The 14,786-nt window shown below is 35.3% G+C and overlaps 1 protein-coding gene across 1 annotated transcript; it reads right to left on the minus strand.

Moving 5' to 3' along the window:
• Nucleotides 1–12,025: 12,025 nt before the first annotated feature.
• On the minus strand, nt 12,026–13,898 carry LOC148292450 (S-adenosyl-methionine 4-1-methyl-2-pyrrolidinyl-3-oxobutanic acid methyltransferase-like). The gene is made up of 4 exons (XM_088246378.1): nt 13,755–13,898; nt 13,156–13,560; nt 12,602–12,862; nt 12,026–12,512 (listed from the first exon to the last, which is right to left on the minus strand). Exons 1-4 carry the CDS (start codon nt 13,827–13,829, stop codon nt 12,153–12,155), a joined length of 1,101 nt encoding a protein of 366 aa, XP_088102504.1. The 5' UTR covers nt 13,830–13,898; the 3' UTR covers nt 12,026–12,152.
• Between the last annotated feature and the right edge of the window lie 888 nt (nt 13,899–14,786).

A 14,786-nucleotide genomic window follows, 5' to 3' on the forward strand; every position in this document is an offset into this window, starting at 1 on the left:
TTTTGTGTTCTCAAATAATATTTCTCTCCCTCTTGCTACCAATTCTGCTAGAAGACTCCCACATATTTATAGCCAAATACCGAGACTTTTTAAAAATTCAGTAGTTATCTAACTTGCAAACCAACAACTTGAAACGTTTACAGGTGACGTGAAATTAACCACGTCATAAGCTAAAGAATAATATAATATGATTAGCCAAGTGCACAAATTTAAACACCCTAATTACGTAGGGCTCATAAGTCGCAAACTTTATATATCCTAGGCTATGAGTACTAAGATTCCAACGTAACTAACACGTCTTTGGCATCATTTGACAAAAAAGAATAAAAAAACGGTGTGCACTAATTAAGTAGATCGCATACAATAAGATTCCTTGTTTAACTATCACTTCTCCTGAATGAAAAAATTGATGGAAGTGCTGTCTCTACTCTCTATTTCCCTATGATTGACTAATCAAGCCACAATTTTGATACTTATAATTGCTAGAGGTAGAGGGATTCAAACTTAGGTATAAGGGGTGGGCTCAATGTGCTGGGAATAACTGACATAACCAGTTGGTCAGGGATGGACCCAGGAATCTTAGCTCGTAGGGTCATAGTGTAGAAGTTCAAATTTTTTTTGGAGGCGGCGGCGATGATGGCAGCGGCGGCAATGGAGGAGCTGGGGCTTAAAGGTTTAGTGGGGGAGAGAGTTAAAGGTTTGGGGGGTGGAGATTGGGGATTTCGGTTTGAGGGTTTAGGAATGGTTGTTTTGGAGAGGCTGAAGTCGAGAGGGGTATTTGCAATCTGTTCTATTTTTTTTTTTTTTAAAGACCTGGACCAAAACGACGTCGTTTTGGCCAGGTCTTTTAAAAAAAATGTTTGCTGGGGCTGTTCCAAAACGACGCCGTTTTGGCCAGCGTGTTTTTTAAAAAAAATTATATGCTGGACCAAAACGACGCCGTTTTGGCCAGCATGTTTTTATAAATAAAAAAAACAGAAGCGCTGGGCGTCTTCTTCTTCCTCAGACCAGAAACCTTCTCCTTCTTCATCCATTCATGGGGTCACACAGCCATTAAAGGGGACCTTTTACCTTACTTTCATGGAGTCCATAGGGTCGTTTGACCCCATTGACCCCACTGTGGGTCCGTCCCTGAGTGGCGTAGCCAGGAATTCTCTCAAGGAGGGTCAACATTATTAGCCAAGATAAATGGAAAAGCCATACCACCACCAAACTTGGACTAGGATGGTTTAGAGGAGAAGAAAAATGCATACAAGGATGTGCCATGAGAATAAAACTATGAGATAATAGATTAATAACCTAAAATCTTAAGTATCCATTGTTTTTCTCCATAAATATTTTAGAATAAGTTCAATTATATAAGAAAACTTTGTTGGTTGTTGTTCCAAAAATATTTAATGGGTTTTAAGACAATACTGGAAGATGTTGCTAATTAAACTGAACATGAATAAAAACACTTATGTGGTATAAGGTCAAACCAATTGCTCTACCACCCACTTCCATATGCTTCATCAAGGGCGGAACCATGAATTTTTCAACGGGTGGGCTAGCTAAAGTTATTAGCTTAAAATTTAGTGATTATTTTTTTTGGTACATACTTACAATTTCTATAGTCTTTGTAGAAATAAAAGTAAACATTAAATCATATAAACCACGCTAGTTCATAGCTCCATAAACTAATTTTCAATAAATTTTAACATAAACCAAATAGGGTTTAACATCATATCGAATTGACCATCTAAGGCTTTTTACCTAGATTGACCTTAGTTCCTTCATGCATTCATATCATACATGAAAAATTGTTTTATGTAAAAATATTGACTAAGTATGAAAAATGGGTTTTCGGAATAATCATTTTCTGAAGACAATTTTTGGCGGCTTTTATTCCTCACACATCAAATAAGAAAACTTGATTTTATGGGATTTAGTATGAAGTATATATTGACTTAATGAGCCATCATTTTTAGCCTAAATCGTATTTTACACTAAAACCGATTTTTCATATTTTGATTTGGTGGGAATTTGATTTTCCAGTATTTTTATTTGAATCCAAATGGGGGGTACTTCCTTATTTACATTGTAAACTTAAGTAAATGGAGTAATATAAAAATAAATAAAAGTAAAATGACAAAGACATTTACTTAAATGTTGAAAGTGGAAATAAGGTAATCTGTACACCGCCACTACTGCCTTCTTTTCTCAGGGTCAAGTTGAAAATAATGAGCAAACAAAAGCCTAAACTGTAAGTGTTACCATTGCGTCAGAAAGGTCATATGACCCTCCTAGGCCTTAATTGGCTCCGCCCTTAGACATAACCCACATATGCCTTATAATTGCTATACTTAGCTGCAAAATGGACAATTAATCAACCGGGCCGAGCGGGAGTGTTAACAAAGGCGTCCTTCTAAGCTTTTCTACTCTAAATACTCAAAATCCTAAATAAAATAAAATAAAAACATTAAAAACTACGAACTACATGATGAAAATGATTATAAAAATAATAATAAAAAGTTTAAGAGTGCATTGAGCAGCCTTTGGGCTTGGTTTTGAGTTGGTATGCACCCTCGCTTCATCATCCTGTCTCCCACTTTGCATCAACTACATCGGAGGCCGCCAAGAAGAGATAGAAAGAGAGGGAGAGATTGACCTCGAAATTTGATGTCAATCACCTCAAATTTGGAGGTGGGCAAGCTCGTTGCCGCTTCCACTGTTGTTGGCGTGAAGAGAGAGAACAAGAGGGAGAGATGAGACGGAGATGAGAAGAGGTAGATAACACCAATGATGGAGGAGGGGATGGGGATAAAAAGGATAGAGGATGGCGGTGTTGAATTTGAGGCTGATGCTGACGGATGTGGCGAGGAGTGGCGATTGTGATGAGAAGGGCTTGAATGTTGGTCTGAAGATTTTTTTTTTTTTTTTTTTTTTTGGTTAATTGTTAAAGTAGAGTTGCAAAATTTGCATAGGATGAAGGAGCAGAGGCAACAGATTAAATTTTTGTAACAAAATATTAATGGGTGATAGCTGTCGAGAGGTCATTGGGTGAGAATACTTAGCTGGATTGCTTACTTTGGCATCCCCGTGCCAGGGAAGTTTTTCTCGTTGAAAATGGTGGTGAAGATGCCTTAGGTTAAACTGGTGAGCAAAAGTGCTCTCGACTCTTTATGTAGCAAATGATTGTGAGTACCATTCTACCCCCAGGCACCAGCTCTTGTGCACGTGACCTCAAAAAGACCATGAAGTTCATTTTGAATTCCTAAGTATTCCTTGAACAACAACATGTGGAGTAAATTTTGTATATGTTCCAGGTCACCACGTGACTGGTGTACCATCCAATACACATGGGTCATGTGGAAATATTCTCCAATACACATAGGATATAAAATAAAATATTTCACATGACCCATGTGTGTTGGATGGTACACCAACCACGCGATGCACCCGGAATATATAAAAATTTCTCTAACATGTGGGCTTGTCTTTGATATACATATGTTCCCCTTGTTCAATCCTTCTCTTGCTTTTGTGACAAACCCTTTTGGAACCTACACATGTTAATTTTTTTAATCATATAATAAATAATTAAGATCTGATTAAATAATCAGACACAACTTTAAAATTTGCACAATGTCCATTTCTTAATGTATTTCCAATAGGGTATACTAGTGATTTGCCCCCTAAATTTGTACTTAACTTTCGATTGACCCCCTATCCTTTTTTTATTATAGAAAATTAAGGATATGAACTTCTTTTTTTCACCAATTTCCCCCATGCTGTCTAAATCTGCAATATTTCATCCAATTTGCCGTTAAATATGAGGGCAAAATGGTCATTGTATACATTAAAAATAAATAATAAATAAATAATAAAGTAAAAACCAGAAAATTCAAATAATACTCTCTCTCTCTCTCTCTTTGTAGGTGTAGACGAAGAAAACCCAAGGGGTAGGGGGAAAAAACAGAAGGGAGGAGGTGAGGGGCAAGGATCTGTGGGGTGGGGGATTGGTTTGGGAGTGGAGGGTGGTGGTCATGGGGAATGCGAGGAGAAGAAAAACAAGGAGGAGAGGGGGGGCGGGGGGGGCGGTGGGTTTGGGGGGTGAAAATACAAAAGGGGGAGGGGGGAAGGGTCTATGGTCATGGGGGAATCGGAGGAGGAACGGAGGAGATGGAAGGGGTTGTCATTAGGTTTACTCTTTTTGAAATTGGCACTTAGGTGACGAGGGGTAAATTAAATGACACTCAAATAAAAAACACAACGAACTTCACACACTTTAGACCTTGACCAATACTCAGACATGAAAAATTACAACCAAGAACATACACAGAGCATATCAATATGTACCTGCAAGCCTATAGAATTACTAGTGACAACCTAGGCACTCAGAAGGACCCGTCAATCTAGGCATCCCATGTGCTAGCAACAACTATGGTGAAAGTGTGTGAAAGCATCATAATCAAGTAAATACCAAACAGCAGATAATGATGACTAGTCAACTACCAAGAACACAAACCCAGAAAAATTACAGATATGCAAACCAGATTTTGTTCACCCAGAAACCCACCATTGGGAAAAACTGGAGGTCATCAACCGACCAGGCAATCCACTAAGTAGAAAAAGATTCTTACAAAGGAATACAAGCAAGCTCAAGCAAAACCTAGATCTATTTAGGAAGATGAGCTATACCTCCTTTGTGCAATCTTCTTCTCCAACTTAGCAAAGCTTGAAGCTCAGTTCTTCATGGCAATGGCAGCTCCTTCTCCAGCTCGTTCATCCCATGGCACTAGCTTGCAAGCTCCAACTCAAACAGAAACCAAATTTGGATTCAAAGGAGAATGACCAATTTCTTCAAGAAACCATAGTCTTGAAGAAATCAATCTTGAATCTGACCTAGATAGAAATGAGAGAGTGTTTTAATTAGCTAGATGCAGATTTTCATTTTTCAAATGCAGTTTTCAAAAAGAAACAATTTGGAAAACTCAAAGATGAAAAATATGAAGATGGCTCTTGAGGAAGAAGCAAAAGTTTCCAAAGAAACTTTCCAAAACTTGCCTACCAAAGTGACGGCTACCAAAAGAATAATTGGTTTCCTTTTACACCAAAATTCCTAGGTTAGAATCGTACAATGACAGCTGGGAATTTTGCAGAATAAGACAAAAACATATGGGTAGGATCCAGCTGGAACAGTGAGCTGGAATTTCTACTGAGGCAGAGGTTGACTAGTCATAATCTTCAGAAGTTGGAAAATGCAATGCAAAATTTACCTTTGTCAATTTGCTTAAACCTCCATAGGATAGTTGATAGTTAAGAACACCTAGAGAAGCTATTCTTAATCTAAACTTGAGCTTGATAAAAACAATAAAAATCCTATTACAAAATTGTCAAGGGAAGCCAAAAGAAATACTCAAAATTCATACATTAACACTTTTTCTTCAATTTTTTCCAATAAAATAATTTTTTAAAATGATTTAACTGAAAATTGGATGAAATGTATAGAATTTAGATGGTAGGGGGGAAATTGGCGGAAAAAAAAAAAAGAGTTCATATCCTTAATTTTCTAAAAAAATAGAATAGGGGGTCAATCGAAAGCTAGGTACAACTTTAAGGGGCAAATCACTAGTATACCATTTCCAATAAGAATAAATAAATAAATAAAGTCATAGAAGACTGGTTGATAAAACTAAAAAAATACAAATTTGATTACTCCCTTGGTGATATTGAGAGTCTATTTTAAAACATACTAGCTAGTAATTTGACATATACTTTTTTTTTTTTTTCAAACGATGGAGCACACATTCTCAAAGCCTATTCTAAGGCTTTGACATTTTCATGGTAAACAACTTTATCATAATGTCTTCAAGCACATATCATAATGTGAGATAGGTATTCTTACATGTATCATAATGTGAAGGCATGTGTGGCCGTAAGGAGTAACACGTGAATAAACTATATTCTTATACCATGATTGAATTAATTAGAAAATCCAACAAACACGATTCAGTAACCAATGATTTGACTCATAAAAAACTAATTTATATAATTAAATCCAAGTGCACAAACAACCTAAGTTTGACGGATTAAGATTGCTCTAACTAACGCATCTTTGGCATCATTAGTTGTTTACAGTGTACATTAATTAAGCTTAACATGGACAGGGTATACTATGCATTAAGATATTGATAAACTATATTCTTATACCATGATTGAATTAAATGATTCGACTCAAAAAAAATCTGATTAGGAATATGGTGTGTATTACGTATATCAAAAGCTAAAAATATATGATATAATTATCCAAGTGGACAGAGTATACTATACATTAAGATATTGATGCTCCTGGCGCAATTCTGAAGATTATTAATATAAGTAAGCTTTCAAATCAACCTTATAATAAGCAAATTTCATCCTATGTACCAACAAAATCAACTAAGTGCAAAGTTGAGAAGAACATATATATTCTTCTCGATGGGCAATTTCTCATTCCCATTAAATATATGCTGCAAGGCAACTGAAATGAGGCCCATGTTTTCTTTACATAATTCTTGCAGGAAGCTTTTAACACTATATATGCATTCTAGCCCAAAGCATCTGCTTCTTTTTCCTTTGTTTCCTTATCGCATTTTAAGACAAACTTTGGTTCACGTGGCCATGAAATTTTTTTTTATGTTCCGGGTCAACTTATTTCCATGTCCCCTAGTTGTTGGTGTCCTGAACAGGGGCAGGCAATGCGATTACTCTGGGGCCATTACCCCCAGGCACCAGCTCTTGTGCACGTGACCTCAAAAAGATCATGAAGTCCCTTTTGAATTGCTAAGTATTCCTTGAACACAACATGTGGAGTAATTTTTGTATGTTTCGGTTTATCTCTTGATTGGTGTACCATCCAAAACACATGAATCATGTGGAAATATTCTCCAATACACATAGGATATAAAAATAAAATATTTTCACATGATCCATGTGTATTGAATAATACACCAGCCCACATGGTATACTCGAAACAGATAACATTTCTCCAACATGTGGACTTTTCTTTGATATACATATGTTTCCCTAGCTCAATCCTTCTCTTGCTTTTGTGACCAACCCTTTTGGAACCTACACATGTTAATTTTTTTCAATCATATAATAAATAAGTTTGGTCTGATTAAATAATCAGACACAACTTTAAAATTTGCACATGTCCCTTTCTTAATGTATTTCCAATAAGAATAAATAAATAAATAATATCGTAGAAGACTGGTTGATAAAGCTAAAAAAATACGAAGTTTATTACTCCCTCAGTGATATTGAGAGTATATTTTAAAATATACTAGTAATTTGACATATACTATTTTTTTTTTCAAACGATGGAGATATTTTATTTTAAAGGATTAACATTTACATCTTTTGCTAAAATATTGAAGAACTATTCTAGTTGCAATTCACACATTCTCAAAATCTATTCTAAGGCTTTGACTTTTTCATGTTAAACAACTTTATCATAATGTGAGATACATCTTCTCACATGTATCATAATGTGAAAGCATGTGTGGCCGTAAGGTGTAATACGTGAATAAACTATATTCTTATACCATGATTGAATTAATTAGAAAATTCAACAAACACGATCCAGTAACCAATGAGAAAACTAATTGGAAATAAGGTGTGTATTACATATATCATAAGCTAAAAAAAATATGATATATATAATTATCCAAGTGCACAAACAACCTAAGTTTGACGGATTAAGATTGCTCTAACCAAAGCATCTTTGGCATCATTAGTTGTCGTGTACATTAATTAAGCTTAACATGGACATTAAGATATTGATGCTCCTGGCCTATCTTTTCCAAGTATTGTTGACTAATGAAGGCCCAATTCTGAAGATTATTAATATAACGATATGCAAATTATCAAAATCGGCCTTGAAAAGGAGGCATGAAAAATAGTTACATATATTTTATAAAAAAACACTTGGAGAGGATAATCTTTTCACGGTTCCATGAGCGTCGGTGCATAACCATGCAATGCAGGAATGGGGGCTTGCCCAAATTATCTAGGAAGGTCACCATCATATATTAGCACCCTTCTCTCACATATTAGGGTTTAGGGTATAATTCATTGTACCTCACATATTAGGGTTTAGGAAATCACTGTCAAAGAGCAAAGTCTTACTCTACACTCCTTATGCAAGCCTATGTAGGGTAGGGTTTTTGTGCTTGTAATGTGTGCAAAAGTCTTACTCATCCATATGTATAGGTGATAGTATATATTAGGGTTCATATGACCCTTTTGATCCAATATGGTAGGGTTTTTTGTGCTTGTAATGTGTGCAAAAGTCTATGTAGGGTAGGGTTTTAATGTGTGCAAAAGTCTTACTCAACACTCCTTATGCAAGCCTATGTAGGGTAGGGTTTTTTTCGCTTGTAATGTGTGTATAAGAGAGGAGACCTAAGCTTTATATGCATAGGTGACAGTATTAGGGTCCATATGACCCTTTTGACCCAATATGGTTTCCACTTGCATTTTAGTCTTTTGTTTGCTTTTTTTTTTTCCACCTTGGGCCAACCGAATAAAGTCAAGTCTGAACGTGCCAAGGTGGATCTTGAGGAGAGCTTAACAAAATGTGAATCATTGTCAACAATTATATTAGAAAAACTAAAACGTTTAGCAGTAAGTAAACCAAATTTTAATCCAACAGCTTCAACTTCTAAAACAGAACAAAAAGAGATCATCGCACTGCATCAACTACTGTTTTCCCTAATATAAGCTGGAGTGCTTCTTCACCATGCTCATTAATTCGAATCTACCAAAACAACAAAAGGGAGCTTGAGAAACACTCAAAAAATCTTATTTTCTCGAGTAAATTTCGATTTGATTTGTGACTTTTTGTTTCTCTCTATTTCCAACCAATAATTTGCGTACAAGAATATGAAAATATTTTGCACTTTTAAAAATCCCGTATTTGTTTTCTCATACCAGCAATATTACGGTAAGGGGAAACTACATCAAGTGTAAGGATAAACACGCTTAGTCACTTAAGCTACGAGTCTTTTATTTATAAATAATATTAAAAAAAACCTTGTTGGCCTTTTTTTTTAGTGTAGGTGTTTTGTTGATGTATAGTGTGGATGCAGATTTCGTCCAAAAAAAAGTAGTGCGGATGCAGATGGAACAGTCTGCTTTAAAGTCTCAATAATTTCTCATCCATCTGAGATCACAATCTCACCTTTAATAATAGAGAAACTTTTTTCTTTGGTAAACTAAAGAATAGAGAAACTTTAAGTCTTCTCCAACAGAGGATCCCAGGTTTTGTCCACCCACAAATGTACCGACGTGACCCTAGGAAGGATGTTAATGGGATCATAAACGTCAAAATATATTATGGATGCAGAAGATGTCGCGTCAGGTGTTGCGCGCTGGTGTGACACCTTTTTTTTTTTTCTTTTTCTTTTTTCAACGTAATTTAAATTCATGATTCAGATTAACGGTAAAAAATAAAAATTCAACAACTGATAGTTAAATTCAATTGGAGGCCTGGCATAAGGGAGTTCGAATATGAGGCAAGTGTCTGTAACTCAATATCTTTCTCTACTAGACTAGACCCGTTGATGAAAAATTTATTATATTCTACATTAATGTTGTTAAAAAAGTGGTACACAGCACTTTTTTGCATTTATCTGAAGTGATTATTATAGTATAGGTATAGTATAGTAAGTTAATGTCTCTAACCACTTGTTTTCTCCCACTATACAATTTAATCTCATAATTCAAACTATTCATGTTTGAATTCCATACTCAAAGATCATCTTTATAAAAATTCACCCAAATCGGAAATCATGTGGTCATTTGATTATTGTGGTTACCATTCTATGGTTTACCCAAACTAGTGTGTCTTTTTTCTTGTTGTCGTCTCAGTTAAATATACTTGAATACTTTTCGATTTGAGTGGATTGTTTTTTCCAGCGATGGTCTTCCCGTGATGATTTAAGAAAATGAACTGTTTGGATAATGGGAAGTATTGGGGAGTGAATTCAAACAAGTGATTGTCGTATTAGCTTATTAACTAGTTAGCACGCTTAAAAGCTACTGATTGTAGCAAACATATTTCTGACATATAGTCTAGATAACAGCCATAAATATGGTTTAATGTTAGTTACTAGCTACTTACTATTACCTATCTAGCTAATATCTAATAATCTATATTACACATTACATCTAAAACCATGTCATTGAGTTTCAATCCGACCAATTCCATAATGTAGAGGGGATCATGGCTCTGTATGCTTGATTTTCCTAGGTGCTAACCAGAAGTGTGTGCCATATTAATTCATTCACACAAACACTAGGTGCAACAAGTATCTGCTTGTTTTTCCTTTGTTTCCTTATCGCTTTTATATACATACTAAAGAGAAGTAGTTGCATCTCGGCCAATAACGAAAGAATATAATAATTTGGGGTTCTTCGATCTAAGTCCAAAATCTCTAGCCGTCATTGGATTTAGTCCACACATTTTTTGCTATAGTTTGGGTCCATTGACTTTTATTAATTTTTTCTTGTGTCAAGTTTACCCTTTGAGGTAAATAAAGAAAGAACATTAATTGTAAATCCAAATTAATGTATCGATTCTTTCCTTCTAAATGGATTTCATATTTTGAATTTTGAATCCTTCTATTGCCGCCATGACACATCTGTACCCAAAAAAAACGTTTCGTTAAGTAAAATACTTTAACAATTAACTATTGCAATATTTACCTAATATATAGATAAAATACAATTTAAGTCATGAAAGTAATGACCCACATATATTTTATCTTACAATGAAAATTAAGACCCGTAGGCAAGCACCAACATAAAACTGCACCTATCCATAAGGTTGATTTGTGAGGTTTCAAGCATAAGAACAAATAAAACAAGTTCATATAAAACAATGAAAGTAGGAGTATTATTGATGATGTCTTCCCAACAAATATTTACCTGATTCTAGGTAGATATGAGATAATATACCTATTAGGTAAATATAAGATAATGTACCTAATTACTAGGTCAATATAAGATAATATACCTAAATATTAGGTAAATATAAGATAATGTACCTAATTATTAGATTCATATAAGATAATGTACCTACTTACTAGGTATATATAAGATAATGCATCCAAATTCTGTTTTCAATTTTGGACTTATACCGAATTTTTTATAATATTTATCCTTAGAAAAGAAAAAAAACAAACCCTTATTTGGATTTTCCTTTTTACGTGTTGATGTATATTGTGGATGCAAATGGAGTAGTCTATTTCTCCAAAGTCTCAATAATTTATTGTCCATGTAACTTTTAATTCCTGTAAGTTATCAGAAAGTCAAGTTAAGGTTTTATTTTATTTTTAATTCGGAGTAAATTGAGTTTTTTTAAAGTAAAAAAAGATGATGTACGTCCCGTTTAAGTCCCCTAGATTAAATTTTAATGAGATGGCATATGGAGAACGAAAGTCAAGCAGATCATGACTGACAAAATAATAACAAAGGATCCGAATCCTATCACAATCACACCTTTAATCCGTATACCAACTGAGTGGATAAGATTTATGTCTACTACGTGATCCCACCAAGATGTGAATGGATCATAAACACGAAAATATATTATGGGGTATGAGAAACAAAAATCCAATAAATATCAATGACCAACAAGTTTAAACCATAAAAATTCACATTCAATTTCGCATACAATAACTAGGTTGGAATTTTGGGTTCAAGCATCAATTGTGTGGTGGATTTATTTATTTATTTATTTATTTTTCTTTAAAAAAAAATCTTTTTAAACTTGAACTGCAGTTTCTAAATCTTCTTTGTGTGATTCTAATCAACAAAAAAACATATAATTAACAATCTTGAACATGAACTCTTTTCAAGGGTCTTAAATTTGAGTTTGGATAGCTAGTTAGGATTTTGGGTTTTCTATGAATCGAAAACTGAAGCGATAATTTTCCAAAGAAGCTTCGCTTCCATTTCCTTTAACGCGTTTTAAATTGAAGTATGAATAACACAAAGATGACCAAATGTCAACAACTTTATTCTTAACAATAAACTGAAGTCCAAGAGACCTGAAAGGTACAAACGTTACATAAACAAAGCATATGGAACATAAATCTTGTTGCCCCATTTCTTGAATATTCATCTCAACGCTTCTTTGTCAACGAGATAACCAGGTTAATGAACTGGCAGTTTTCCCTTTCCATGTGATCAAGAACATCTGCTTCAAACCTACGAAACAAATCGTCCATGGGTGCTTCTCCGAATTGGCTCGCCAGAATCGGCTCTCCCACAGCCCTTATGTCAGTGGCAAATATTGCAGCCCTTGTCTTCTTATCAAGGCCACTGTTAGCTTGCTTGACATAAGAGTCCCAATCATTTTTGAAAACTTCAAGCTTTTGCAAAATAAAAGATCCTTCAGCCTCGATCACCTCTTCGATCTCCTTGGTTGTAGGTGCATAGTATGGCATATTGAATCTGTCCAGTTTTTCCTCTTCAATCAAGCCCTGAAAATTCATCAAAGTACATTTCAAATTAGCAATAAATATTGTGTCCCAAATCTTTTAGAAATCAGTATGATCTAATATTTAATTACCTCTAAAACCATGTCATTGACCTTCATTCCTACAAATTCCCAAATGCAAAGGGGATCGTCACTCTTTATGCTGCCCATGGTTGTGAGGACCATACTGCCCCCAGGGACGAGCTCTTCGGCACGTGACCTCAGAAAGACTGTGAAGTCCCTTTTGAATTGCTCCAAGTATTGCTTAAACACAGCCGGAGGGCTTGTCTTTGCTATATATATGTTCCCCTTGTTAAGTCCCTCTCCTTCTTTGGTCACCAAGCCTTTTGGAACCTACGTACACACGTTTATGCTCATCACTTGTCAGATTAAATTATCAGACACGATTTTAGATTATTATAATTTTACCAATTGAATATTTTAAATTATCACTTGTCAGAAATATTTTAAATCCCTAGTTGCTTGAGAAAGTCTTCTCATGGAGACATTTTTATGTTTGACTACTGGAGCATCCTGCCATGCGGTGTAACTAATGAGTTATATATAACTGGGTGTATGAAGAGTTTATGCCTACTAGCAGTAAACAGTATAATAACGACTCAATGATTGATTAAAAAAAAATCAACCTCAGAGATCCACATGAGAGCATAAGAAGAGTGAACAAAGTGGAGAGAATTTTCGGGGAAGAGCCTGCCATAGAAAGAGCCAGGCATTCCTGCAATGAAACATGGCCCAAGCTTCTTTTCAGGTTCTTCATCAAGTTTCTTATAGAAGCCTGGCAATGACCTGAACACCGTGTTGAAATCGTTTCGGGGAAGATCATTCAAGAAGGCTTGGAGTGATGGAGGTGGGCGGTTGAGTTTTTGGAAAGTGTTGCGGATGTTGTCTATGATATCTGATACCACCAAAAGGGTGTTGGGTCCTGAAGAGCATCCCAAGTCCGCTATTTTCAAACACTCTGGGAAGAGAGTGCAACACAGCTCCTCTATGCTTGCATCAACTATTGGCTTCACCGTTGAAATCACTGCTCTCTGAAAGAAAGAAAAAAGTTTAAGAAAGCATGAATTTTGCGTAGTTCTGGTTAGCAAAATAGTTTGAGAAAGAGCCATGCTCTTTAAGTGGTGAATATACAAATTATTTACTTTTCCTCTTATAAGTACTTCATATAAAATGAACTAGGGAGAGAGAGAGAGAGAGAGAGAGAGAGAGAGAGAGAGAGACTCACTTGAAGTAGGGAATTGTTTGCATAGCTTGTCTTCCCAACTCCTCCATTCATGTGTAGGACTTGCTCTACCTCCATTTTTATGTTCTCAAATAATACTCCTCTCTCTCTGTCTCTCGCTCTCTCTTGGTATCCATTCTCAAATAATACTCCTCCATTTTTATAGCAAAATGCTTACCCAACACAACTAACTTGTTACTTTTTTACCTTGAAAATTTAAAAGTTCGGTACGTGGTTGTCTAACATGACAACAAACTTCTTAATTACTAACTTGCACCAACAACTTGAAACGTTTTGAGGTGCACGATCTAACACAGCTTACGTGGGATTAAGTACGTCATCAGCTAAGAATATGATTTGATTGACCAAGTGTACAACCAACCTAATTAACTTTTGAGAGGCGACGACTTCAGTTAGTGAAATAGTGCAGCTAAACGTAGGGCCCCATAAATCACTAACGTTAATTGTATGTCCTAGGTGGTCCTAAGTATTAAGATTCCTATGCAACTAACACATCTTTGGCAGCATTAGTTGTCTAACAGTGTACACCATTTAATTAAGGACAACTACATACATCAAATTTCCTCGTTTAATTATCACTTTTCCTGAATCAAAAAATTGACTAATCAAGGCACAATTTCGAGATGAAATTGCTCGATAATTAAGTCGCTGCAAATGGACAATTATATCTTCTTTTTTTCTTTATACACACGATATTAGGAGAGGGGATTATGAAAATAATTGTTTGTCGATCGGATGTATTGTACAATACATATCCATCGTGTGAAACTCGTGGTCGGTAGAGAGAGAGAGAGAGAGAGGGCCATCTTTTGGAGCTTAATGACGTGGTTCATCCATGACCATTGAATCATTCAGCTGAGCCGAAAGGGCCAATAATGTGAGATTGAAAGGTCTTGTTCAAAAGGAATTTCCTTTCCATGGGGAATTCTCAATTTCTCAAATTCTCATTCTTTTTTGTCTTATTTGAATGTTTCCCTTGAACTTTCATCAATTTGGGCAAAAAAAATATTACAA

This window comes from Prunus avium, chromosome 8 (assembly GCF_965620075.1).
Source record: "Prunus avium chromosome 8, drPruAviu1.hap1.1, whole genome shotgun sequence".
Taxonomy (NCBI): Eukaryota; Viridiplantae; Streptophyta; class Magnoliopsida; order Rosales; family Rosaceae; genus Prunus; species Prunus avium.